Here is a 27,765-nt window from a genome sequence, read left to right on the forward strand (position 1 = left end):
TGAGGGCCCCTAGCCACTCAATACTGGATGAGTTTTAGCATCTTGAAAGCATCCTCCTCCTCTTCCTCTTCTCTTATTCTTTCTTTTTTTTAAATTTGAAATAATGGCTTTCTAAAAGCCCTCATAGATCCTAACTGCACCCAATAAAGTCAGCCGCCATATAAATTCTATGCTTCCTTTGTCTCCAGTTCCCCTCCATTTCTTCCTCCTTCTTCCTCTATCTCACCCAGATAGCAAGGAACAGTCAAAAGGAGTCAGGTCATCTTTGTTTCTAATCCCGGCTCCCCGTCCTGCTGATAATCTGGCCAGACTCATAGCTCAATGATCTTATTTGCATAATGCTGTCATACGCATCCTCATCCTCATCCTCATCCTCATCACATCAACACCTAGGGTTCATTTGCAGCTAAGTTGCTTATCTGATGCCTGGTACATCAGCTGCAGTCAATAAGTTATAGCTGTAGCATCACTATTATTATAGGGTTAAGGGGTAGTAATTGACAGGAGTGCTGACCTTTCTTTAGAAGTGGGTTTCATCCTTCAAATCTCAAATATTTTAAGGATGCCTTAAAAGCTTTGACATGGAGAACTACTTTAAGTGACAAAATCTGTTTGCCAAAGTCATCTGAAAAATGCCCTAACAGCAGAGGGCTGCTCTTAGTTTGAAGTGTGTTATTAAGTGGGGACAGAAGCTCTAGGGGACTTTGTGGTCAGCAAATATCAAGTGAGCTACCTCACAGAGCTGTCTCTGGGGATTTCCCACGAGGCCCCGCCCCCGGTTGAGTCACCAAACTCCCCTCTTTGAGTCTTTGACCTGCAGCCCTTGTCAGCTGCAGAAACTCACTGCTCTGAAGATCAAGGAGAAGGAAAGTTCTCCACCATTCCTGCGATCTCAAGGTTTGTCCATTTGGGGAAGATGGGGGGAACCGAGGAGGGATGAGGATGAAGCTTTGTTCCCTTTGTCCATTTCTAGACTTTTCCCCTTCTAATAACTTTTATTCCATAGCCCATTAAATAAGGATCAAGAACCTGGCCTATAGAGATTGTTGGACTCTTTAGTTTTATGACTAGATGAGCTTCAAATCTCAAAATGAGCAGGTACATGTCTATTAAGAAAATGTGATAATGAGTTGAACAAGGAGGTGTTTTAACATTTTAGCAACTAGGTGTTGAAATTCCACATGCTGTTTGGACAAAGGGAGAATAGTAATAATGAGATGTCTTCTCACTGAGCTGAACTGTTGGATGCCCCTGACAGATTCTCTCTTTAAGGACTATATTTCAAGGGCAGCAAGCCACAGGCATTGTTGAAATCTAGATGCTAATGCTAAATATCTATGAAAGTCCCCAAAAGTTCTTGCTATTGTTATTTCTGCATTTTGGCAAAGCATGTTGGAAAGTACACTCTTAGACTTTGGCAAATCTACAGCAAGCTAAGTGTTGAGTCACGCTTCTCTTATCCTAGAAGTTTCTATGAATTTGCTACCTTTTCCATGGTATTCCATCATTAATTTTTCCTGCAAACCCTGAGTTATGATCGTGTAGAATTGTACAGGTGATAGCTGAACTGTAGGTAATTCTGAAAGGAGAAACCACCTCATCCTAGGAAACTTTCACCTTTTGCAGAGTGGTACTTGTGAAACCAGCTACTTTGATTAAAATTCTTTTGGAATCTGCTTGGCTAATACGTCTATGCAAGATTTCGTCATGGGAAATTGCTATTACAACATAGTGGCTACTGTGCTGTTGGTCATGAATTTCGAGAGGACAAGATCATTGCAGGATTTCTGTAGTAACTGTTCAGCGGGTAAGGACCAAATTAACATGTGTGCTTGATCTGTTCTGCTGAAAACATGGTTCAGTTAGTCTGGTAGTCAGGGCTTATGAGCTCTGTTTTAATGATCTTTTTTTAAAAAATTGAACTATAGCTGATTTACAATATTGTGTTAGTTTCAGGAATACAGCAAAATGATATATATATATGTATATTACAAGATATTGAATATAGTCCCCTTGGTTGTACAGTAGGTCCTTGTTGTTTATCTATTTTATATACAGTGGTGTGTATCTGCTAATCCCAAACTCCTAATTTATCCCTCTCCCCCAATAAATGATCTTTTATTCATTCATTTACAAATATTTCTTGAATGCTACATCTTAGCTGTGTGAATGCAGGCTTGTCACTTAAACTCTTGTGCTCCAGCTTCATCATCTGGGGATGATATGAGAACCTATCTCATAAGATTGATTGCTGGGAGGATCCTATGATGGGCTTAGATCAGTGCACGGCACAGGGAAAGACCTCAACAAATGTTAGTTTTGTGTGTGAGGACAGTGCTCAGACCGGGGGGCGCAGCAGGGAATAAGCAAGTGGCAGGAGGCTTAACAGAGTGGGAAAAGGCAGACACCTTTACATTGTAGTGTGCCAATAAAGGACATTGATCTCCTGAGTCCAGTCACCGATGTCCTGGATCAATCAAGAGAAATAATTCTGTTTTATTCAATAGGTAAAGGAAACTATTTTCTTTCCATTGATTTTTTTGTTGCAATATCTATACTTTGTTATTTTTAATTCTGTGATTATGCTTAGGGCAATCTTGCAAATGGGTAATTTAAAACAGTCAATCAACAAATAAAGTCTATCACTGTAGTACCTAGAAAACGAATCTTTGTTTCATATTCTGGTTTTCTTGTGAGCCTCATAATGTTTTGGGTGATGATGGTCCATTGTCAAACATGTACAGCTCTTATCTACCCTTTTTAGGTACTTTCTGCGGGAAAAATAAGCATGAGCTTTGCACTCCTTGTCCTTCAAATAGTTTCTCCAGCACAAGTGGACAAAAGGCCTGTGATGTATGCAGGAAGTGTGAAGGTATGATTTAAAAGATATATTCTTCATCCAGAAATGTGTTGGGAAGACAAGCTTTTATTCCCGAGCATACTGATCTCTTTTGAAACTCTGAAGTGTCAAATAGGCTGGTTCCTCTGTTAATAGGCAGGTCCAGTAAAATAATTTATTGTAATAGCAACTATTGGTGGATTGAGCTTTTTATATATTAGAGGAAATATTCATTAGACAAGAGAGAATTTTTTTTTTTTTTTTTTTTTTTTTTTTTGCGTTATGTGGGCCTCTCACTGTTGTGGCCTCTCCCGTTGCGGAGCACAGGCTCCGGACGCACAGGCCCAGCGGTCATGGCTCACGGGCCCAGCCGCTCCGCGGCATGTGGGATCTTCCCAGACCGGGGCACGAACCTGTGTCCCCTGCATCGGCAGGCGGACTCTCAACCACTGCGCCACCAGGGAAGCCCAAGAGAGAATTTTTTAATTAGCAAAATGTAAAAAAGTCTTCTATAGATATTTAAAAGTAAACTTTATACTCTGAGACCTTTAGGACCATTCTAAGTAGAACAAGCATGGTTTTTATTGCAGAACATAAATTTGCTTCCTGGATTTGGAGATCAAGGGTATTGTAACACTGGGGGACTTTGTAGGTGTTTTCAGGACCAAGAAAGCATGTTCCTCCACCAGCAATGCAGAGTGTGAGTGTGTGTCGGGATTCTCCTGCCTGGGGGAAGGATGTGCCATGTGTGAAGAGGACTGTAAACAAGGTCAAGAATTAACAAAAGAGGGTAGGTTTCCTCTTCTATCTAGTGCCAATTTGTTGTCTAGTCGTATGTTGTTAACTTAGTTCTTGGTCCTTTGATTACAAAATAAAACGTAGATTTGTAGAACCTTTAAGTAATAATAATGAACTGCTAAGTATCTGATATTTACAAAATTATTTCTCAATCAATGGAAATAATTTGAAATAAAAATATTTGTTCTTCACCAGAACCATGCCTTTTCATGCATCGTATACATGCATATACAATACTCTATGTACAATTAGAATAAAACCTTTAGTGGTATTAAGGTTTCATTTCAAGAAAAACTGTTGAACAATCTATGTAGATTGTATTAAGTTAATGACTTTATTATGGGATTCTGTTCATCACAAACTATTCAAGAAGAATTGTTCATCACTAATGAAATTCAGGAAGGGTTGTTAGACAATCGGTACAGATTTTATTAAGTTAATGACTTTATTATTATGTGATCATGTTCATCACAGAGAAAGTTAAAAATGATTAAAATGCTTCCTTTTTTATTATTCCTTTAATTTTTACAAAAGGTTGTAAAGACTGTTCCTTTGGGACATTTAATGATCGGGAACATGGTGACTGTAAACCTTGGACAGAGTATGTATCATTTCTTTCTGCTTACAAAATAAAGGATCTGGGTTAACTTTTCTAAAGACAAGGAATGTGATCACTGATGCTTTTTTAAACCTATCAAGCGTAGACATAGAATAACATGCAAATAGGTGGTAGGGGAACAGTATGGGGTAATTGTGACTAGATTGCCAAAGTGGGCATTTTCTCCAGAAGTAATGCCCAGAGCAATGTGGTCAGATTTGCCAGTGGAACTTAGTTACTGTCTGCCCCAGGTGCTCTTCTGTGTTCTTCCAATCTCTTTGCTGCCTCTGACCTTCCCCCATTGATCAGCCCACCTTCAAGTATTCAGTGCCAGCACTGATAATAATATAGAAGAGGGTAAAGTATGTTTCCTTCCCTCAAAAGCTTTAACATAGTCTTGAGCAAACAAGACTATCACAAGTAGTAAAATAGCCAACAGTGTATTTTGTACACCTTTGTTCTTTTTGCATTTGATCTTCTTACTAGAAAATCATTTTTATCATTATTTTACATTTACATTCTAATTGTGTGTTACAAAAGCGTTGGTCCATAACAGATTAGAAAGTTTTTTTTTGTTTGTTTGTCTTTTTTTTTTTTTTTGCGGTACGCGGGCCTCTCACTGCTGTGGCCTCTCCCGTTGCGGAGCACAGGCTCTGGACGCGCAGGCTCAGCAGTCATGGCTCACGGGCCCAGCCGCGCTGCGGCATGTGGGATCTTCCCAGACCGGGGCACGAACCCGTGTCCCCTGCATCGGCAGGCGGACTCTCAACCACTGTGCCACCAGGGAAGCCCCTGATGTTTGTCTGTCTTTTGACACAAATAGCTCAGAGCACGGAAGTGAGTCTGCATGGACAGTGGGATCGAACTGGGCTTTGGAGAATAGGTGGGTTTGTTTTAGGTAAAAAGAGGCAGGGGAAAGACATAGGACAATGATGATGGTGATGATGACAGTGATGATGGATGGCTACCATTTACAGGGGGTAAGTCAGGCACATAGTGTCGTTTACTCTTCACAACAGCCTTGGGACATGTATATCTTATTTTTCAGATGAGAAAACTGAGGCTTAGAGAGATTTCCCAACTTGCCCAAGGTCATTCTACAAAGGGACCGACCCAGGGCTCAAACCCTGGTCAGTCTGATGCCAACACATCATAGGGTTAGGAGCTCCTAACCCTAGGCTAACTTGTCTGTCCTTCCTGTGTGCCAGAGATGATCAAATATGCTTAAGAAGGTGGGGGTGAGAGACTAACCAGGCAACAGCCTGAAGTAAGCTGTCGTGGGACAGGACTCCCCAGCCTGGGAAGAAAGAAGAATCCAGTTAGGTAGATAGAGTGGGATGAATTGTGGAGAGCCATGAAAGCCAAGTGAACATTGGAAGAAGCCCAGAAGGTCAAGTAGAAGTTTTTCAAAATATCTTTGCTTTGCCTATGAACCCAGATCCACACATCTTTTTCACCAGAACTGCTTTACTGGGTAGGAAATGTCAGTCTTTTTTAATTAGAATGATCTGTACCTGAATTAATTATTTGAACTCTTCATTGGGCCATCTCAGCTGTTCTTTGGATGGGAAGTCTGTCCTTGTGAATGGGACGAAGGAAAGCGATGTGGTATGTGGACCAGCGTCAGCTGACTTCTCTCCAGGTGCATCCTCCACCGTCATGCCTGCCCCTGGGGGAGAGCCAGGTAGCTGGTTTGTTGCTGTTAAATCAAATGAATGTATGTGGCCATTCGGATTGGTGTCTAAGTCACTCCAAGATCCTGATGCCTTGCATCTCTGCCTCTGTCGAGGAAGGCACCTCGACATGCCCTCCTTCTCTTACCCTGGCTTCAAGGGACCCCTCCATTTCTTCCGGTGTTTTTTATTCACTCTGAATTCCACATTAGTATGCAGAGCAAGGTGAGACTGCATCCAAACAGACGCTACACCTTTGATAATGCCAAGTAATGGCGATTATAGAGTTCCATGTTTCCTATAGGCTACAAAGGCCAAACCACTTAATTTTTGTGGGCTTCTAGGAAAATGACTAAGGTTGTAAAAAAAGTTTTCTTAACAAGCAGGCAAGTTTACTAAGGTAGCGGGTGGGAGATGCCCAAGGCACGACTTTTCATGCTTAAGGGTTTACAGATGCAAATACAAATATCAGCATATTTGCAAACTTTTATTTTTGTCTGAATTTCTCCTTTTGTTCTGTTTTAAAGGTCACAGCACCCGGATCATTATCTTCTTTCTTGCACTGACATCGACTGCAGTGCTCTTCTTGGCGTCCTTCGTGGTGCTCCGTTTCTCTGTGGTTAAACAGGGCAGAAAGAAGCTCCTGTATATATTCAAACAACGTAAGAGGAACATAAAAGTGTTACATATGAGCCTTTTTAAAAAAAAAAAAAAAGCTATTTATTTATTTATTTATTTTTGGCTGCATTGGGTCTTCGTTGCTGCGCGCGGGCTTTCTCTAGCTGTGGTGAGCCGGGGCTACTCTTCATTGCGGTGCACGGGCTTCTCATTGCGGTGGCTTCTCTTGCTGCAGAGCACGGGCTCTAGGCTTGAGGGCTTCAGTAGTTGTGGCACACGGGCTCAGTAGCTGTGGCTCGCGGGCTTCGTTGCTCCACGGCATGTGGGATCTTCCCGGACCAGGGCTCGAACCCATGTCCCCTGCATTGGCAGGTGCATTCTTAACCACTGTGCCACCAGGGAAATTCGTTATGAGCGTTTTGAGGCTAGGCTTTTTACAGTAGAAAGAGAAAGATGATTTGTTTTAAGTTACAGAAGCTAGGTTAGTATAGCACAGTGGTTATCAAGTGGGACAATTTGGCCCCCAAGGGGACATTTGGCCATGGCCTGGAGACAGTTTTGGTGGCCACAGTCTAAGCGGTGGGGTAGCGAGTGCTTTGCTCCTGGCATCTAGTGAGTGGAGTTGAGTGATGCTGCTAAATATCCTGCAGTGCACAGGGCAGCCCCACAACAAAGAGTTAGCCGTCCCCAGATGTCAATGGTGCTGACGTGGAGAAAGCCTGGTGATGGCAGAACATAATCCGAGGATTCCAGAAAAATGACCACTTTAAGTATGCTGCGGCCTTGGACAACTGTGTGTGTGTGTGTGTGTGTGTGGCCACTCAGTTGTGGATACAGGACACGGACAAAGAGGAATCAAAAATAACGTTGCCCCATCTAGCACTACTCCTCTGGCTGATGAATGGCCTTAACCTGAACTAGACCCACAACTAGAAGAAAGCCTAGAGAACAAGGAGGGAGCTTAAAGTGGGTTTAATGAGATGAATTATTAGGACACTGATCTGGATTAAATGAGAAATTTCAATAATGGATTCCATTCATTAAGCCAGATACTATTTCTAAAAGGAACTGGGCAAGTGCCTGGCACAGGGTCAATACTCACTAAACGAACGCTAATAACATTTATTCCAAAAGGCTTAAAGATGGGGGCAATCTGCATTTTTTTTTTTTTTTTTTTTGTGGTACGCGGGCCTCTCACTGTTGTGGCCTCTCCCGTTGTGGAGCACAGGCTCCGGACGCGCAGGCTCAGCGGCCATGGCTCACGGGCCCAGCCGCTCCACAGCATGTGGGATCTTCCCGGACTAGGGCACGAACCCATGTCCCCTGCATTGGCAGGCGGACTCTCAACCACTGTGCCACCAGGGAAGCCCTGCATTTTTGTCTTTGTGGAGAACAGAACCATAGATAGCAGGCTAGACTTACTAAGAGGGCTTCATGTATAGGAGGAGCGCTCTGAGAGCTCTGTGATGTAGCCCAAGCCACCATAATAAGACTGGAGAGTGTCAGTTTGTGGGTTGTTAAAAATATAGGAGGGGAAGTATTAGTAAAGTCTTATCTAAAGATGCAGTACACTAATTTGTATAAAGTGTCTTTCTGAAAACAATATAAAACCTTTTGAACATTTTGAAATATACAGGAAAATGCATAGGCATAAAGTTTAACAAACTGTAAGATGAACACCTGTGTAACTACCCAGATCAAGAAGCAGAACATACTCTGCTTCCCAGAAGCGCTGCTGGTGTTCCTTCCAGATGAAAACCTTCCCTCCACTAGTGCTAACCACAACTAGATTCTTACGGTGCTCACTTCCTTGCTCTTATTTATAGCTTTGTTACCTAAGAACAGGGTTTAATTTGGCTGCTTTGAACTTCAGACAAGTGGAATCACACTGTATCTGTTCTACATTTTCCTTCCCCTTTTCACTCAACTTTGTATCTTTATGATTCATCCACGTGTGGCATTTATCTTTAGTTGATTTCCAGTGTTGAATACTCTTCTCTTGAATGACTGTATCATAGTTTGTTTATCCATCTTAATATTCCTGGACACTTGGGTTGTTTCCAATTTGGGGCTCTTACAGGCAGTGATATTTGAATATTTTTGTCTACATATCTCAGTACACATAAGCACATGTTTCTGTTTTTGTTTTGTTTTTAACCTGGGAATAAAATTGCTGGGATATGAGGAATGTGTATCTTGGTCCTTAGTACTAGATTTACCGAACTGTTTTCCAGAATACTAGACCTCATTTACACTTTCACAGCAGCATATGACCGTTCTTTTTGCTCCAATCCTTGCTACTACCTAGTATCATCAGACTTCTTAATTTTTATCTGTCTGGTGGCTGTATAGTAGTATCTCGTGGTTTTAATTTGCATTTCCCTGATTCCTAGTGAGATTGGACATCTTTTCATGTTATATTGGTCATTTGGATTTCCTCTCTTGCAAAGTGCCTGATCTTTTGAGCCTTTTCCTACTGGGTTGTTTGTCCTTTTCTTATTCATCTATAGGAATGTTTTAGTCTACTGTTCATGTGCTGCAAATATATTTTCCGACCCTGTGGTTTGTTCTTTGACTCTCTTTTTGAGGTCTAAACCTCTGATTTAAGCTCTAAGTTCTCACTGAAACCTCTGTTTTAAACAACTATCCCTCCCAGCTTTACCCCAATCTACAATAAAGGTCTTTATAAAATGATTTTCAAAAGTACTTATGAGTAATTAGTGAGTTTCAATGGAACAGTAATCCATTTAAAAAAATTTTAGGTTATTTTTTTAAAACTTTCTATTTTGAAATAGGGATTCACAGGAAGTTGTAAAAACAGTACAGAAAAGTCTTATGTGCCACTCATGGGGTTACATCGTACATAACTACAGTACAATATCAAAACCAGGCAACTGACATTGGCACATGGCGTGTGTTTAGTTTAGTGTATGTCATTTTATCCCAGGTGTAGATTGGTGTAAACCACTAGCACAATCAAAATACAGAGCTATTCCATCGCCACAGAGGTCTCCTCCTGCTACTCCTTTATAGTCCAAACACTCCCTTTCCCCACCATCCCTAACCCCTCATAACTACAGATCTGTTTTCCATCTCTGTAATTTTGTCATTTCAAGAATGTTATATAAATGGTATCATATGATATATAAATGGATCATAAATAAGAGAACTTTTTTTTTTTTTTTGCGGTACACGGGCCTCTCACTGCTGTGGCCTCTCCCGTTGCAGAGCACAGCCTCCGGATGCGCAGGCTCAGCGGCCATGGCTCACGGGCCCAGCCGCTCCGCGGCATGTGGGATCTTCCCAGACCAGGGCACAAACCCGTGTCCTCTGCATCGGCAGGCGGACTCTCAACCACTGCACCACCAGGGAAGCCCAAGAGACCTTTTAAGACTGGCTTTTTCCCCTCAGCAAATGCCATTGAGATCCGTCTGAGTTGTGTTTCAATAATTGATTCTTTTTTACTGCTGACTAGTGTTGTAAGGTGAGATTGTACCACAGTGTGTTTTACCATTCACCTATCGAGAGACATTTTGGTTGTTTCCAGCTTATGACTGTTACATTAGAGCTGCTATGAATAATCAAGTACAGATCTGTGTGGACATAAGTTTCCATATCTTTAAGATAAATGCCCAGGAGTGCAATTACTGGGTCATATGGTAAGTGTGTATTTAGTTTTTTAAGAAACTACTAAACACTTTTCCAGAGGAGTTGTACCATTTAACATTCCACCAGCAACATAGGAGAGTTTCTCCTCATCCTCACCAGCAGTTTGTATTGCAGCAATTTTTAATTTCAGCTGTTATAATAGGTATGTATGTTTGTTGTTGTTGTTTGTTTGTTTGTTTTGCGGTATGCGGGCCTCTCACTGTTGTGGCCTCTCCCATTGCGGGGCACAGGCTCTGGACGCGCAGGCTCAGCTGCCATAGCGCACGGGCCCAGCCGCTCCGCGGCATGTGGGATCCTCCCGGACCGGGACACGAGCCTGCGTCCCCTGCATCGGCAGGCGGACTCCCAACGACTGCGCCACCAGGGAAGCCCTACACTGTGGTTTTAATTTGCCTTTCCCTAAGGGTTGAACATCTTTTCATGTACTTATTTTCCATCTGTATATCTTCTTCAGTGAAATGTTCCTTCATGTCTTTTACCCATTTTCTAACTGGACTGTTTGTTTTACTTTTGACATTTGAGAGATTTTTTTATCTCCTCGATATGAGCCCTTTATCAGACGTGAGGTTTGTGAGTATTTCCTCCCAGTCTGTAGCTTGCCTTTTCATCCTCTTCACATGATCTTCTGCAGATAAAAAGTTTTTAATTTTGATGAAGTCCAATTGGCCAATTTTTTTCATTTATGGGATTATGCCTAAGAACTCTTTACCAAGTCCTAGGTCCCAAAGATTTAGACTTTCTCCTATGTTATCTACCAAATGTGTTATATGTAAATCTATGCTTCATTTTTAGTTAAGTTTTGTATAAGGTGTGAGAGTTTCAGGTCAATATTTTAAAATTATTATTATTATTTTTTGGCTGATGGGTGTCCAACAGCTTCAGCATCATTTGTTGAGAAGATTATCCTTCCTCCATTGAATTGCTTTTTCACTTTTGTCAAAAATCAGTTGGCTGTACTTGTGTGGAGACTCTTTATGGTTTCTCTCTTCTGTTCCACTGATATGTGTGCTTTTCCTTCTGCCAATACCACACAGTCTTGGTTACGGTAGCTGTAAAACAGTCTTGAAATTGGGTATAGCGTAGAATGAGTCCTCCCACGTTATTCTTCTTTTTCAAAATTATTTTGGCTATTCTAGTTTGTTTGCATTTCTATATAAATTTTAGATAATCTTATCCCTATCTGCAAAAAGTTAGCTGGGATTCTGATAGCAATTGTGTTAAATCTGTATATCAGTTCAGGGAGAATTGACATCTTTACTACGTTAACTATTCCAATCCATGAACACAGTATGTCTCTCCGTTTATGTATATTTTCTTTGATTTCTTTTATCAGCATTTTGTGGTTTTCAGCATACAAGTCCCACACATGTTTTGTTAAATTTAGGCCTTAGTATTTAAATTTAACAATTGCAGATGATATTGTATCTTAAATTTTGGTTTTGACACATTCATTGCTAGTATATAGAAATACAGTTGGTTTTTGTAGTTTGGTTTTGTGTCCTGTGATTTTGCTGAACTTGCTTACTAGTTCTAGGGTATTTTGTAGATTCCTTGGGGTTTTTTACATAGACCGTAGTGTCAACTGCAAAAAAAAAAAAAAAAAAAAGCTTTATTTTTTTTCATTTCCAATCTATATGCCTTTTATTTCTTTTCTTGCCTTATTATTCTGGCTAGAATGTCTAGTACTATGTTGAATAAGAGTGGAGAGAGGGAATATCTTCGCCTTGCTTCTAATCTTTGGGGAAAAGCATTCAGTCTTTCACCAGTAGGTATGATGTGAGCTACAGATTTTTAGTAGATATTCTTTATCAAGTTGAGAAAGTGTTCTGAAGATGTTTTTTTTTAAATCATGAATGAGGGTTGAATTTTGTCAGGTGCTTTTTACTGTATCAATTGATTTGATTATGTGATTTTTGTTCTTTAGCCTGTTGAGATGATGAATTATATAGATTGATTTTTGAATTTCAAACTAGCCTTGCATCCCTGGACTAAACTCCACTTAGTCATGGTATATAATTATTTTTATATATGTCTGAATTCTCTTCACTAATATTTTGTTAAGAATTTTTGCAGCTATATTCATGAGGAATATTGATCTGTGGTTTTCTTTTCTAGACTGTCTTTGTCTGGTTTTGATATCAGGGTAATATTGACTTCCTCAGATAAGTTGAGATATGTTCCCTCTTCTGTTTTCTGGAAGAGACTGTGTAGAATTGGTGTTAATTCTTCTTTAAATAGTTTATAGAATTGTCTAGTGAAACTATCTAACCTGGAGCTTTCTTTTTGGAGCTCCTTAGTTACAAATTCAATTGCCTTAATAATTATAGGGCACTCAAGTTATTTGATTCATACTGAGTGAATTGTGATAGTTTATGTTTTTTGAGGACTTGGTCCATTTCATCTAAGTTGTCAAACTTATGTTTGACAAAATTTGTTTGACTTAACTTATGTTAAGTTATCTATGCTATTTCCTTTTTATTCTTTTGTTATATGCAGGTCTGTAGTGATATCACCTACTGATATTGGTAATGTGTGTCTTCTCTCTTTTTTTTCTGAATCAGTCTTGATAGAGATTTGTCAATCTTATTGAACTTTTCAAAGAACCAGCTCTTTGTTTCATTGATTTGCTCTATTATTTTTCTGTTTTCAATTTCACTAGTTTCTGCTTTTATCTTTATTATTTCCTTTCTTTTGCTTGCTTTGGATTTATTTTGTTCTTTTTCTATTTAGGTGGAAGCTTATGTTATTGGTTTGAGACATTTTCTCTTTCTTTTTTTTTTTTTTTTTTTTTGTGGTACGTGGGCCTCTCACCGTTGTGGCCTCTCCCGTTGCGGAGCACAGGCTCCGGACGCGCAGGCCCAGCGGCCATGGCCCACGGGCCCAGCCGCTCCGCGGCACGTGGGATCCTCCCAGACCGGGGCACGAACCCGTGTCCCCTGCATCGGCAGGCGGACTCCCAACCACTGCGCCACCAGGGAAGCCCCTCTTTTTTTTTTAATGATATAATGACCATTTCCAAGGTTAGTGCTTTATTTTTATTTATTTTTGGGGGGGATTATCTTTTTTAAAATTTAATTAATTAATTAATTTTTTGTGGTACGCGGGCCTCTCACTGTTGTGGCCTCTCCCGTTGTGGAGCACAGGCTCCGGACGCGCAGGCTCAGCGGCCATGGATCACGGGCCCAGCCGCTCCGCGGCATGTGGGATCTTCCTGGACTGGGGCATGAACCTGTGTCCGCTGCATCAGCAGGTGGACTCTCAACCACTGCGCCACCAGGGAAGCTCTATTTATTATTTTATACAGTAGGTCCTTATTAGTCATCAATTTTATACACATCAGTGTATACATGTCAATCCCAATCTCCCAGTTCATCACACCACCTCCCCCGCCAGCCGCTTTCCCCCTTGGTGTCCATACGTTTGTTCTCTACATCTGTGTCTCAATTTCTGCCCTGCAAACTGGTTCATCTGTACCATTTTTCTAGGTTCCACATATATGCGTTAATATATGATATTTATTTTTCTCTTTCTGACTTACTTCACTCTTTATGATAGTCTCTAGATCCATCCACGTCTCTACAAATGACCCAATTTCGTTCCATTTTATGGCTGAGTAATATTCCATTGTATATATGTTCCACATCTTCTTTATCCATTCATCTGTTGATGAGCATTTAGGTTTCTTCCATGACCTGGCTATTGTAAACAGTGCTGCAATGAACATTGGGGTGCATGTGTCTTTTTGAATTATGGTTTTCTCAGGGTATATGCCCAGTAGTGGGATTGCTGGGTCATATGGTAATTCTAATTTTAGTTTTTTAAGGAACCTCCATACTGCTCTCCATAGTGGCTGTACCAATTTACATTCCCACCAACAGTGCAAGAGGGTTCCCTCTACTCCACAGCCTCTCCAGCATTTGTTGTTTGTAGATTTTCTGATGATGCCCATTCTAACTGGTGTGAGGTGATACCTCATTGTAGTTTTGATTTGCGTTGCTCTAATAATTAGTGATGTTGAGCAGCTTTTCATGTGCTTCTTGGCCACGTGTATGTCTTCTTTGGAGAAATGTCTATTTAGGTCTTCTGCCCATTTTTGGATTGGGTTGTTTGTTTTTTTAATATTGAGCTGCATGAGCTGTTTATATATTTTGAAGATTAATCCTTTGTCCATTGATTCGTTTGAAAATATTTTTTCCCATTTTGAGGGTTGTCTTTTCATCTTGTTTATGGTTTCCTTTGCTGTGCAAAAGCTTTTATGTTTCATTAGGTCCCATTTGTTTATTTTTGTTTTTATTTCCATTACCCTAGGAGGTGGGTCAAAGAAGATCTTGCTGTGATTTATATCAAAGAATGTTCTTCCTATGTTTTCCTCCAAGAGTTTTACAGTGTCCAGTCTTACATTTAGGTCTCTAATCCATTTTGAGTTTATTTTTGTGTATGGTGTTGGGGAGTGTTCTAATTTTATTCTTTTACATGTAGCTGTTCAGTTTTCCCAGCACCACTTATTGAAGAGACTGTCTCTTCTCCTTGCCTCCTTTGTCATAGATTAGTTGACCATAGGTGCGTGGGTTTATCTCTGGGCTTTCTATCCTGTTCCATTGATCTATGTTTCTGTTTTTGTGCCAGTACCATATTGCCTTGATTACTGTAACTTTGTAGTATAGTCTGAAGTCAGGGAGTCTGATTCCTCCAGCTCCGTTTTTTTCCCTCAAGCCCGCTTTGTCTATTAGGGGTCTTTTGTGTCTGCATACAAATTTTAAGATTTTTTGTTTTGGTTCCATAAAAAATGCCATTGGTAATTTGATAGGGATTGCATTGAATCTGTAGATTGCTTTGGATAGTATAGTCATTTTCACAATGTTGATTCTTCCAATCCAAGAACATGATATATCTCTCCATCTTTAATTTCTTTCATCAGTGTCATAGTTTTCTGCATACAGGTCTTTTGTCTCCCTAGGTAGGTTTATTCCTAGGTATTTTATTCTTTTTGTTGCAATGGTACATGGGAGTGTTTCCTTAATTTCTCTTTCAGATTTTTCATCATTAGTATATAGGAATGCAAGATATTTCTGTGCATTAATTTTGTATCCTGCAACTTTACCGAATTCATTGATTAGCTCTAGTGATTTTCTGGTGGCATCTTTAGGATTCTCTATGTATAGTATCATGTAATCTGCAAAGTGACAGTGTTGCTTCTTCCTTTCCAATTTGTATTCCTTTTATTTCTTTTTCTTCTCTGATTGCCATGGTTAGGACTTCCAAAACTATGTTGAATAATAGTGGTGAGAGTGGACATCCTTGTCTTGTTCCTGATCTTAGAGGAAATGCTTTCAGTTTTTCACAATTAAGAATGATGTTTGCTGTGAGGTTGTCATATATGGCCTTTAGTATGTTGAGGTAAGTTCCCTCTATGCCCACTTTCTGTAGGGTTTTTATGATAAATGCGTGTTGAATTTTGTGAAAAACCTTTTCTGCATCTATTGAGATGATCATATGGTTTTTATTCTTACATTTGTAATATGGTGTATCACATTGATTGATTTGCGTATATTGAAGAATCCTTGCATCTCTGTGATAAATCCCACTTGATCATGGTGTATGATCCTTTTAATGTGTTGTTGGATTCTGTTTGCTAGTATTTTGTTGAGGATTTTTGCATCTATATTCATCAGTGATATTGGTCTGTAATTTTCTTTTTTTGTAGTATCTTTTTTGTAGTGATCTCTTGGTTATTTAGTAACGTATTGTTTAGCCTCCATGTGTTTGTGTTTTTTACGGTTTTTCCCTGTAATTGATTTCTAATTCTCATAGCATTGTGGTCAGAAAAGATGCTTGATATGATTTCTATTTTCTTAAATTTACTGAGGCTTGATTTGTGACCCAAGATGTGATCTATCCTGGAGAATGATACATACACACTTGAGAAGAAAGTGTAATGTGCTGTTTTTGGATGGAATGTCCTATAAATATCAATTAAATCTACCTGGTCTATTGTGTCATTTAAAACTTCTGTTTCCTTATTTATTTTCATTTTGGATGATCTGTCCATTGGTGTAAGTGAGATGTTAAAGTCCCCCACTATTATTGTGTTACTGTCAATTTCCTCTTTTATATCTGTTAGCAGTTGCCTTATGTATTGAGGTGCTCCTATGTTGGGTGCATATATATGTATAATTGATATATCTTCTTCTTGGATTGATCCCTTGATCATTATGTAGTGTCCTTCCTTGTCTCTTGTAAGATTCTTTATTTTAAAGTCTATTTTATCTGATATGAGTATTGCTACTACAGCTTTCTTTGGATTTCCATTTGCACGGAATATCTTTTTCCATCCCCTCACTTTCAGGCTGTATGTGTCCCTAGGTGTGAAGTGGGTCTCTTGTAGACAGCATATAGATGGGTCTTGCTTTTGTATCCATTCAACAAGCCTGTGTCTTTTGGTTGGAGCATTTAATCCATTCACATTTAAGGTAATTATCGATATGTATGTTCCTATGACCATTTTCTTAATTGTTTTGGGTTTGTTTTTGTAGGTCCTATTCTTCTCTTGTGTTTCCCACTAGAGAATTTCCTTTAGCATTTGTTGTAGAGCTGGTTTGGTGGTGCTGAATTCTCTTAGCTTTTGCTTATCTGTAAAGCTTTTGATTTCTCCATCAAATCTGAATGAGATCTTGCCATGTAGCGTCATCTGGTTGTAGGTTCTTCCCTTTCATCACTTTAAGTATATCATGCCACTCCCTTCTGGCTTGTAGAGTTTCTGCTGAGAAATCAGCTGTTAACCTTATGGAAGTTCCCTTGTATGTTATTTGTCATTTTTCCCTTGCCCTTCTCCCTCTGGGACCCCTATAATGCGAATGTTGTTGTGTTTAATGTTGTCCCAGAGGTCTCTTAGGCTGCCTTCATTTCTTTTCATTCTTTATTCTGTTCCGCCGCAGTGAATTCCACCATTCTGTCTTCCAGGTCACTTATCTGTTCTTCTGCCTCAGTTATTCTGCTATTGATTCCTTCTAATGTAGTTTTCATTTCAGTTATTGTATTGTTCATCTCTGTTTGTTTGTTCTTTAATTCTTCTAGGTCTTTGTTAAACATTTCTTGCAAATTCTCGATCTTTGCCTAAATTCTTTTTCCGAAGTCCTGGGCCATCTTCACTATCATTATTCTGAATTCTTTTTCTGGAAAGTTGCCTATCTCCATTTCATTTAGTTGTCTTTCTGGGGTTTTATCTTGTTTCTTCATCTGGTACATAGCCCTTTGCCTTTTCATCTTGTCTATCTTTCTGTGAATGTGGTTTTTGTCCCACTGGCTGCAGGATTGTAGTCCTTCTTGCTTCTGCTTCCTGCCCTCTGGTGGATGAGGCTATCTAAGAGGCTTGTGTAAGTTTCCTGATGGGAGGGACTGGTGGTCGGTAGAGCTGACTGTTGCTCTGGTTGGCAGCACTCAGTAGAACTTTATTCCGCTTGACTGCTGATGGGTGGGGCTGGGTTCCCTCCCTGTTGGTTGTTTGGCCTGAGGCGACCCAACACTGGAGCCTACCTGGACGCTTTGTTGTGGCTAATGACAGACTCTGGGAGGGCTCATGCCAAGGAGTACTTCCCAGAACTTCTGCTGCCAGTGTCCTTCTCCCCATGGTGAGCCACAGCCATCCCCCACCTCTGCAGGAGACCCTCCAACACTAGCAGGTAGGTCTGGTTCAGTCTCCTATGGGATCACTGCTCCTTCTCTGGGTCCCAGTGTGCACACTACTTTGTGTGTGCCCTCCAAGAGTGGAGTCTCTGTTTCCCCCAGTGCTGTTAAAGTCCTGCAATCAAATCCCACTAGGCTTCAAAGTCTGATTCTCTAGGAGTTCCTCCTCCCATTGCCGGACCCCCAGGTTGGGAACCTGACGTGGGGCTCAGAACCTTCACTCCAGTGGGGGGGCTTCTGTGGTATAAGTGTTCTCCAGTCTGTGAGTCACCCACGCAGCAGTTATGGGATTTGATTTAACTGTGATTGCACCGCTCCTACCATCTCATTGTGGCTTCTCCTTTGTCTTTGCTTTTTTTTTTTTTTTTTTTTGCGGTATGCGGGCCTCTCACTGTTGTGGCCTCTCCCGTTGCGGAGCACAGGCTCCGGATGCGCAGGCTCAGCGGCCATGGCTCACGGGCCCAGCCGCTCCGTGGCATATGGGATCCTCCCGGACCGGGGCACGAACCCGTATCCCCTGCATCGGCAGGCGGACTCTCAACCACTGCGCCACCAGGGAGGCCCTCCTTTGTCTTTGGATGTGCGGCATCTTTTTTGATGAGTTCCAGTGTCTTCCTGTCGATGACTGTCCAGCAGCTAGTTGTGATTCTGGTGTTCTCACAAGAGGGAGTGAGAGCACGTCCTTCTACTCTGCCATCTTGGTTCCAGATCTTGAGACTTTTTGTATTTCTAATATAAGAACTTCACGTTATAAATTTCTTTCTCGGTACTGAATTAGCTGCATCCACACATTTTGATATGTTGTTTTTTTCATTTTCATTCAGTTTGGTGTATTTTTTGTTTTTCTCTTGATTATTTAAAAATGTGTTTTTCAGTTTCCAAGTTTTTGGTGATTTTCTTGTTTTCTTTCTTCTGTTGATGTCTATTTTAATTCCACTATAATAAGAGGACACACTCTGTATGATTTCTTTTAAATTTGCTGAGGTTTGGTTCATGGTCCAGGTTACGGTCTATCTTGGTCTATGTTCTATAGACACTTGAAAAGATGGGTGGAGTGTTCTTAAATATTGATTTGATCCTGTTAATTGATGATGTTGTTGAGTTCTTCTATATCCTTGCTGATTTTCTGTTAAGTTTTTCTATCAACTCTTGGGAGAGGGCCATTTAATTCTTCACATATAATTCTGGATTTGTATATTTCTCATTTCAGTTTTGTTTCACCTATCTTGTAGCTCTGTTGCTTGTTGTATACATATTTAGTACTGCTATGCCTTCTTGGTGAATTAACTCTTATAATTATGTAAGGTCCCTCTCTATGTCTGGTTGTTTTCTTTGCTCTGAAGTCTACTTTATCTGATAGTAATACAGCCACTCCTGCTTTTTAAAAATTAATAATATACATGGTATATCTTTATCCATCCTTTTACTTTCAGCCTTCCCACGTTTTTATATTTGAAGTGAATTTCTTTTTTTTTTTTTTTTTTTTTTTTTTTTTTTTAAGTTTATTTATTTATTTTTTTAATTAGTTTCTGCTTTATAACAAAGTGAATCAGTCATACATATACATCTGTTCCCACATCCCTTCCCTCATGCATCTCCCTCCCTCCCACCCTCCCCATCCCACCCCTCCAGGCGGTCACAAAGCACCGAGCTGATCTCCCTGTGCTCTGCGGCTGCTTCCCACTATCTATCTACCTGACGTTTGGTAGTGTATACACGTCCATGCCTCTCTTTCGCCTTGTCACAGCCCACCCTTCCCCCTCCCCATATCCTCAAGTCCATTCTCAAGTAGGTCTGCGTCTTCATTCCCGTTTTGCCCCTAGGTTCTTCATGACATTTTTTTTTTAAATTCCGTATATATGTGTTAGCATACGGTATTTGTCTTTCTCTTTCTGACTAACTTCACTCTGTATGACAGACTCTAGGTCTATCCACCTCATTACAAATAGCTCAGTTTCGTTTCTTTTTATGGCTGAGTAATATTCCATTGTATATATGTGCCACATCTTCTTTATCCATTCATCCGATGATGGACACTTAGGTTGTTTCCAGCTCCGGGCTATTGTGAATAGAGCTGCAATGAACATTTTGGTACATGTCTCTTTTGGAATTATGGTTTTCTCAGGGTATATGCCCAGTAGTGGGATTGCTGGGTCATATGGTAGTTCTATTTGTAGTTTTTTAAGGAACCTCCATACCGTTCTCCATAGTGGCTGTACCAATTCACATTCCCACCAGCAGTGCAAGAGTGTTCCCTTTTCTCCACACCCTCTCCAGCATTTATTGTTTCTAGATTTCTCTTTTTTTTTTTTTTAATTAGTTTCTGCTTTATAACAAAGTGAATCAGTCATACATATACATCTGTTCCCACATCCCTTCCCTCATGCATCTCCCTCCCTCCCACCCTTCCCATCCCACCCCTCCAGGCGGTCACAAAGCACCGAGCTGATCTCCCTGTGCTCTGCGGCTGCTTCCCACTATCTATCTACCTTACGTTTGGTAGTGTATATATGTCCATGCCTCTCTTTCGCTTTGTCACAGCTTACCCTTCCCCCTCCCCATATCCTCAAGTCCATTCTCAAGTAGGTCTGTGTCTTTATTCTCGTTTTGCCCCTAGGTTCTTCATGACATTTTTTTTTTAAATTCCGTATATATGTGTTAGCATACGGTATTTGTCTTTCTCTTTCTGACTAACTTCACTCTGTATGACAGACTCTAGGTCTATCCACCTCATTACAAATAGCTCAGTTTCGTTTCTTTTTATGGCTGAGTAATATTCCATTGTATATATGTGCCACATCTTCTTTATCCATTCATCCGATGATGGACACTTAGGTTGTTTCCAGCTCCGGGCTATTGTGAATAGAGCTGCAATGAACATTTTGGTACATGTCTCTTTTGGAATTATGGTTTTCTCAGGGTATATGCCCAGTAGTGGGATTGCTGGGTCATATGGTAGTTCTATTTGTAGTTTTTTAAGGAACCTCCATACCGTTCTCCATAGTGGCTGTACCAATTCACATTCCCACCAGCAGTGCAAGAGTGTTCCCTTTTCTCCACACCCTCTCCAGCATTTATTGTTTCTAGATTCCTTGATGATGGCCATTCTGACTGGTGTGAGATGATATCTCATTGTAGTTTTGATTTGCATTTCTCTAATGATTAATGATGTTGAGCATTCTTTCATGTGTTTGTTGGCAGTCTGTATATCTTCTTTGGAGAAATGCCTATTTAAGTCTTCTGCCCATTTTTGGATTGGGTTGTCTGTTTTTTTGCTATTGAGCTGCATGAGCTGTTTATAAATTTTGGAGATTAATCCTTTGTCAGTTGCTTCATTTGCAAATATTTTCTCCCATTCTGAGGGTTGTCTTTTGGTCTTCTTTATGGTTTCCTTTGCTGTGCAAAAGCTTTGAAGTTTCATTAGGTCCCATTTGTTTATCTTTGTTTTTATTTCCATTTCTCTAGGAGGTGGGTCCAAAAGGATCTTGCTGTGATTTATGTCATAGAGTGTTCTACCTATGTTTTCCTCTAAGAGTTTGATAGTTTCTGGCCTTACATTTAAGTCTTTAATCCATTTTGAGCTTATTTTTGTGTATGGTGCTAGGGAATGATCTAATCTCAAACTTTTACATGTCCCTGTCCAGTTTTCCCAGCACCACTTATTGAAGAGGCTGTCCTTTCTCCACTGTACATTCCTGCCTCCTTTATCAAAGATAAGTTGGCCATATGTGCGTGGGTTTATCTCTGGGCTTTCTATCCTGATCCACTGATCTATCTTTCTGTTTTTATGCCAGTACCAGACTGTCTTAATTACTGTAGCTTTGTAGTATAGTCTGAAGTCAGGGAGCCTGATTCCTCCAGCTCCGTTTTTCGTTCTCAAGATTGCTTTAGCTATTCGGGGCCTTTTGTTTTTCCAAACAAATTTTGAAATTTTTTGTTCTAGTTCTGTGAAAAATGCCATTGGTAGTTTGATAGGGATTGCATTGAATCTGTAGATTGCTTTCGGTAGTAGAGTCATTTTCACAATATTGATTCTTCCAATCCAGGAGCATGGTATATCTCTCCATCTATTTGTATCATCTTTAATTTCTTTCATCAGTGTCTTATAGTTTTCTGCATACAGGTCTTTTGTCTCCTTAGGTAGGTTTATTCCTAGATATTTTATTCTTTTTGTTGCAATGGTAAATGGGAGTGTTTTCTTGATTTCATTTTCAGATTTTTCATCATTAGTGTATAGGAATGCCAGAGATTTCTGTACATTAATTTTATATCCTGCTACTTTACCAAATTCATTGATTAGCTCTAGTAGTTTTTCGGTAGCATCTTTAGGATTCTCTATGTATAGTATCATGTCATCTGCAAACAGTGACAGCTTTACTTCTTCTTTTCCAATTTGGATTCCTTTTATTTCCTTTTCTTCTCTGATTGCTGTGGCTAAAACTTCCAAAACTATGTTGAATAAGAGTGGTGAGAGTGGGCAGCCTTGTCTTGTTCCTGATCTTAGTGGAAATGGTTTCAGTTTTTCACCATTGAGGACAATGTTGGCTGTGGGTTTGTCATATATGGCCTTTATTATGTTGAGGAAAGATCCCTCTATACCTACTTTCTGCAGGGTTTTTATCATAAATGGGTGTTGAATTTTGTCGAAAGCTTTCTCTGCATCTATTGAGATGATCATATGGTTTTTCTCCTTCAACTTGTTAATATGGTGTATTACATTGATTGATTTGCGTATATTGAAGAATCCTTGCATTCCTGGGATAAACCCCACTTGATCATGGTGTATGATCCTTTTAATGTGCTGTTGGATTCTGTTTGCTAGTATTTTGTTGAGGATTTTTGCATCTATGTTCATCAGTGAAGTGAATTTCTTATAGACTACATACAATGGTAACACTACTAATTTCTATCTTTTGATTGGTACATTTAAACAATGTACCTTTATTGTAATTATTTATATGTTAGGGCTCAAGATGTTATTTTATTTTTTGTTTTCTGTTTGCTTTCTCTGTTTTCCTTTTCTGCATTCCTGTGGATTACTTGAACATGTTTTAGAATTCCATTTTGATTTATCTGTATATTTTTTTTAGTGTATCTCTGTATAACTCTTGTGTGGTTGCTCTAAGTATCATATATATTTATATAGTCTACATCAACATTTTAACAGTTTGAAAAAAGTATAGAAATCTTACCTCCCTTTACATCATTTTAACCTCTTCCAATTTATAATATACTTGCCTAAAATATTTCTGCTACATGCTTTGAGAACCATCTTAGTGTTATAATTTTTACTTCAACCATCAAACATAATTTAGAAAACTCAAGAGAAAGAAAGTTTATTTTATTTACCCATATATTTGCTCATTCTGTTGTTCTTTCTTCCTTCCTGATGTTCCAAGATATCTTTTTTTTATCATCTCTCTTGTGTTCAGAGAACTTTCTTGAGCCATTCTTTTAGGGTAGGTTTTATTTTGTCTGAAAATTTCCCCTTCACTCCTGAAAGATATTTTCACTGGATATAGAATTTGGGCTTGAGAGTCCTTTTCTTTCAGCACTTGAAAAATGTTGTGCTACTTCTTCTGGCCTGCCTGGTTTCTGGTAAGAAATTCACTGTCATTCAATTTGTTTTTCCCCTATAAGTGATGTGTTGCTTCTCGTGGGCTGCTTTCAGGACTTTCTTTCTTTCTTTCTTTCTTTCTTTTTCTTTTTTTGGTTTTTCATTTTCCTAACTTAAACTACAATGTATCTTGGTGTGGATTTCTTTGGATTATCCTGTTTAGTATTCACTTAGCTTCCTGAATCTGTAGATTTATGCCTTTTTCCAGATTTGGGAAATTTTTGGCCATTATTCCTTCAAATACTTTTTCAGACCTACTCTCTTTCTCTTCTTCTTCAAGGACTCCAATGACATGATATTAAGTTTTTTGGCTATGGCCCCACATGTCTCTGAGGCTTTGTTCATTTTTTCCCAGTCTTTTCTCTCTGTTGTTCAGATTGGGTAATGATTCTTTCCTTTGTCTTCTCCATTCTTGTGCTGAGCCCAATTCACTGATATTTTAAATTTTGGTTATTGTAATTTTTCAGTTCTAAAATTGTCACCTGGTTCTTTTTTTAAATTTTTCTTTTCTTTTTTTTCTTTTTTTCATTTGTTTCAAATGTGTTCCCAATTGCTTGTTGAAGCTTCTTTTTTTTTTTTTTTTTTTTTTTTTTTACCATGCCACACAGCTTGTGGGATCTTAGTTTCCCCAACCAGGGATTGAACTTGGGCCCTCAGCAGTGAAACCGCTGAGTCCTAGCCACTGGACCATCAGGGAATTCCGTGAGGCATCTTTATGATGGCTGCTTTAACGTCCTTGCCAGATAACTCTAACATCTATATCACCTAGATGCTAGCATCTGTTGCCTTTTCTTATTAAAGTTGAGATCTTCCTTGTTCTTAGAATGACAAGTGATTTTTTAAAAATTGAAACCTAGACATTGGCTATGATGTTATCAGACTTTGGATATAATTGAAAGCTGGTGTTTATTCAGGGTTCCTCTAACACCACTCTGGCAGAGGAAGAAGGATGCTGCCAGGTGGAGGTGGAAGTCCAGGGTCTATACTAGACCTCCTGGGGGTGGTAGATCCTTGTTATTGCTCCCCACTAAGCCCCCACTGATACTACCCTGTCTGGGATGAGGAAAGATACTTTGTTCCTGCTCCCCACGTGGTTTCCACTGACACTGAATGGGTGGGGGGTGGGGGTGGCCTTGTTACTGTTGAGTGGTGGTGAAGTCCTAGCTTTCCACTCGGACTCCTCTGATGCTGCCCCAGTGAGGATGGGGCAGTGAGCCTTGATAGAGCTTGGCAAGGGTGTAAGTCTATGCTCTCTACTGGGTCTTTAGTGGTGTGCTTGGGTGTGGGTCCATGGGGTTGTTTTTGTTTTTTAGTTTTGCTAGAGTAGGAGCTGTGATTATCTAAAAGCTGTTAGTCTTGTTACTCTGCTCTTTTCCTGGTTTCATAGCTAGAGAGATCAGACTTTCCTTGGGGCATTTTTTTTTATTAGCCTACTTCTCCAGTTCCCAGTCTAGGACATACGAAACAGAGAGAATACTCAGGGCACTCAAGGCCATAGTTTTCCTTGGGTTCCAAGCTCCTTAACTGGTCTGTTTTCTAGCCACCCTTCAGATTCCTCTTATGTTTGTTATATATAAAACATCCAGCCTTTTCAGCAATACTTGGCAGGAAGAATAGGGAAAAGTATGACTACTGTATTTTTCCAGAAGCAGATTTCCATTTAAAACTTCATCTTTGATGCTATTTCAAAGGAAAAGAACGTCTCATTGGTATTCCTGGATGTCTTGCCAGTTTTTCATAAGTTCTTGGAGATAGTGTGCTTGTTGGGTTTTGGTTATTTTTTATTTTTAATAGTAACAAGCATGTAAAATTGGGGTAGGACCTTTTGCTTTGACAGGCTATAAAAATAATTTATATTTACTGGTGGGCTTTGGTGTGGGGACATAGTTATATATGTGTGTATGTGTATATATATATATATATATATATATATATATATATATATATAATTTAATATATATTTTAGGATTGAAAGTTGCTTGGCAATAACAAAAATACTATAGACTACCATGTAAATGAAAATCTGGAAGCTAGTGCATAAATCAGTTCTTTACTTACTAATTGATTGAAGCAGTGGGAGTAACTTTAACATCTTGATGCCATAAGCATTTCATTCAAAAGAAACCATCTAATGTGTAATCTAAGTAACCCTCAAGACTAAAACATGTGCTGCTGAATTGAAACTACAGTTACATTTGGCACATGACTAATTTTATGCTATAATGATTCATGCTCAAGACTGTTTTTAGACTTTGTAGACAATAAAGAAACTAGTTTTTTTCAAGACCAATAAAAAAGAATTTGGTAAAACGAAAAAAAATCTTAAATAATCCTGAAAAAAAGTTTATACTTGCTATTACCTCTCTTGCTGATGAGTTGGTTCAAACTAAAGTTGAAAATGTTTGCTGCTGAGAGATGTTCTGCAAATGGGATTTATGGAAAATGAACGTTAAATGATTCAAACAGACAACAAAAGATAACTCTCTTTTAAATTACTTTTCAGCATTTATGAGACCAGTACAAACAGCCCAAGAGGAAGATGCCTGCAGTTGCCGGTTTCCAGAAGAAGAGGAAGGAGAGTGTGAACTGTGAAGAGGAAATCCAAAGACATGTTGGAACTCTCTTGAGAAGAATCACAGGAGAAATATGAGGGATCCCACTACCGTACCTATCAAATTTAAAAGCTCCATACTGGATAATACCAAGGGTTACCCTAACAAGTTTTTTTTTCTAAATGCTAATGACTTGGCCTTTCAAGATGTACCACTTTTAACAGAACAGAAAAATAGGACAGAAATGGTGGTAAAAGTGACATTTTCTAGATACTGCTTAAGAGGTTTGGGCTAGTTTTCTTGAATTCCAAAGAGAATTGTATTTTAAATTTAATCATGTAGGCCAATGGTGCAGCTAAAATTATAATCAAAATCATTTTTTTTTGGTGCTAATATGACATATGGCAATAAGCCATAAGGTGCAGGCACTATCCCCCATCAAGTTTTCCATCGGTTCAGTCATTCAACACAAGACATCCTCCGTTGTCAGGGGAGAATGAGGACAGTCATCATCGTTGCCCAAGTTTGGGGTCAAGAGCAAAAAACTAAAAAATACAGACCTTGGGACTTCCCTGGTGGTCCAGTGGTTAAGACACCTCACTCCCAATGCAGGGGGCACAGGTTCGATCCCAGGTCAGGGAACTAAGAGCCTGCATGCTGCACAATGTGGCCCAAAACAAACAAACAAACAAACAAACAAAAGAAGAAAAAGCAGACCTTGAGGAACAGTTTTGGAAAGAGTCAAATGTCCCTGCATATCCTTGGTCCTCTCCATCTTCCCGTCTTCTGCCTTCGTCCTACACCCCTCTGAGCCACAGCTTACTTTTTATTTTATTCTTAAAACTTTAACAGTAATATTTGATATACATAAATTAGTAAATGAAACAGGAGTGAAGACCCATGAACACATAGCTCAACCCGAGCGTTAGAGCAGGAGTTGCCAAACTCCCATGGGCCAAATCTGAGATGCCATGTGCCTTTGTATAGTTTATGAGCTAAGAATGGTTTTACATGTTTAAATAATTAAAAACAAATCAGAATAAGAATAATACCTCATGACGCATAAAATTATCTGAAACTCAAATTTCAGAGTCCATAAGTAGTTTTCCTGGAGCACACAAGGCACGCTCAGGTGGCCTTTGCATTACAACAGCAGAGTTGAGTAGTTGTGACAGAGACTGTATGGCCCACAAAGCCTAGAATATTTAATAACTGACCCTTTATAGGGTCAAAGTCAGGGTCAGAGCATCCATCTGTGTGCTGCTTCCCTCCCTCATCTCCTGTCTACCTCCCCACCCCAACTCCACGCAACTTCTCACAGGAATGTTGTCTCTCATTTCCTTGCTTAAAAGAAAATCATGTATCGTATAATTATGTACCCCACAACTATTTTACTTAGTTTTGTTTGTTTTTGAGCTTTATGAAAATGGTATTGTGCTATATGGAAACTTGTGCTTTAATCACTCGGAAGTATATTTTTAAGACTCATTCATGTCATTGTGTGTAACTAGCTAGAATGCATTCATTTTGACTGCTGTACAGCTTTGCAAATATACCATTATTTATCAATCCACTCTGAACCAAAGGACATTTGGGTTGTTTCCAGGTTTTTTTTTTTCAATTATGGAAAATATTGCTATGAATGTTCTTTTATATGTTTTCTATTTAGGAGTGTCTCTAGGGAAACTTGCTTAAAGTAGAATTTCTGGATCTTAGGG

The 27,765-nt window shown here is 39.5% G+C and overlaps 1 protein-coding gene across 1 annotated transcript; it reads left to right on the plus strand.

Annotated features, from left to right (window-relative positions):
* Window positions 1-832: 832 nt before the first annotated feature.
* TNFRSF9 (TNF receptor superfamily member 9) lies at window positions 833-27,507 on the plus strand. Its single transcript, XM_081225406.1, has 8 exons — window positions 833-897; window positions 1,627-1,807; window positions 2,765-2,872; window positions 3,492-3,629; window positions 4,172-4,238; window positions 5,789-5,919; window positions 6,436-6,570; window positions 25,999-27,507. The coding sequence occupies exons 2-8, from the start codon at window positions 1,693-1,695 to the stop codon at window positions 26,085-26,087; spliced, it is 783 nt and encodes a 260-aa protein (XP_081081532.1). The 5' UTR covers window positions 833-897; window positions 1,627-1,692; the 3' UTR covers window positions 26,088-27,507.
* The last annotated feature ends 258 nt before the right edge of the window (window positions 27,508-27,765 follow it).

Source organism: Mesoplodon bidens, assembly GCF_964165515.1.
Source record: "Mesoplodon bidens genome assembly, chromosome: 2".
Classification (NCBI taxonomy): domain Eukaryota; kingdom Metazoa; phylum Chordata; class Mammalia; order Artiodactyla; family Ziphiidae; genus Mesoplodon; species Mesoplodon bidens.

Excerpts from the sequence above, each read along its gene's own strand:
- TNFRSF9 (XM_081225406.1), top strand. The coding sequence starts at position 1,693 with ATGCAAGATTTCGTCATGGGAAATTGCTATTACAACATAGTGGCTACT. Across the intron at positions 1,808-2,764 it reads CTGTAGTAACTGTTCAGCGG|GTACTTTCTGCGGGAAAAAT; the intron begins GTAAGGACCAAA and ends TACCCTTTTTAG. Across the intron at positions 6,571-25,998 it reads CCTGTATATATTCAAACAAC|CATTTATGAGACCAGTACAA; the intron begins GTAAGAGGAACA and ends ATTACTTTTCAG.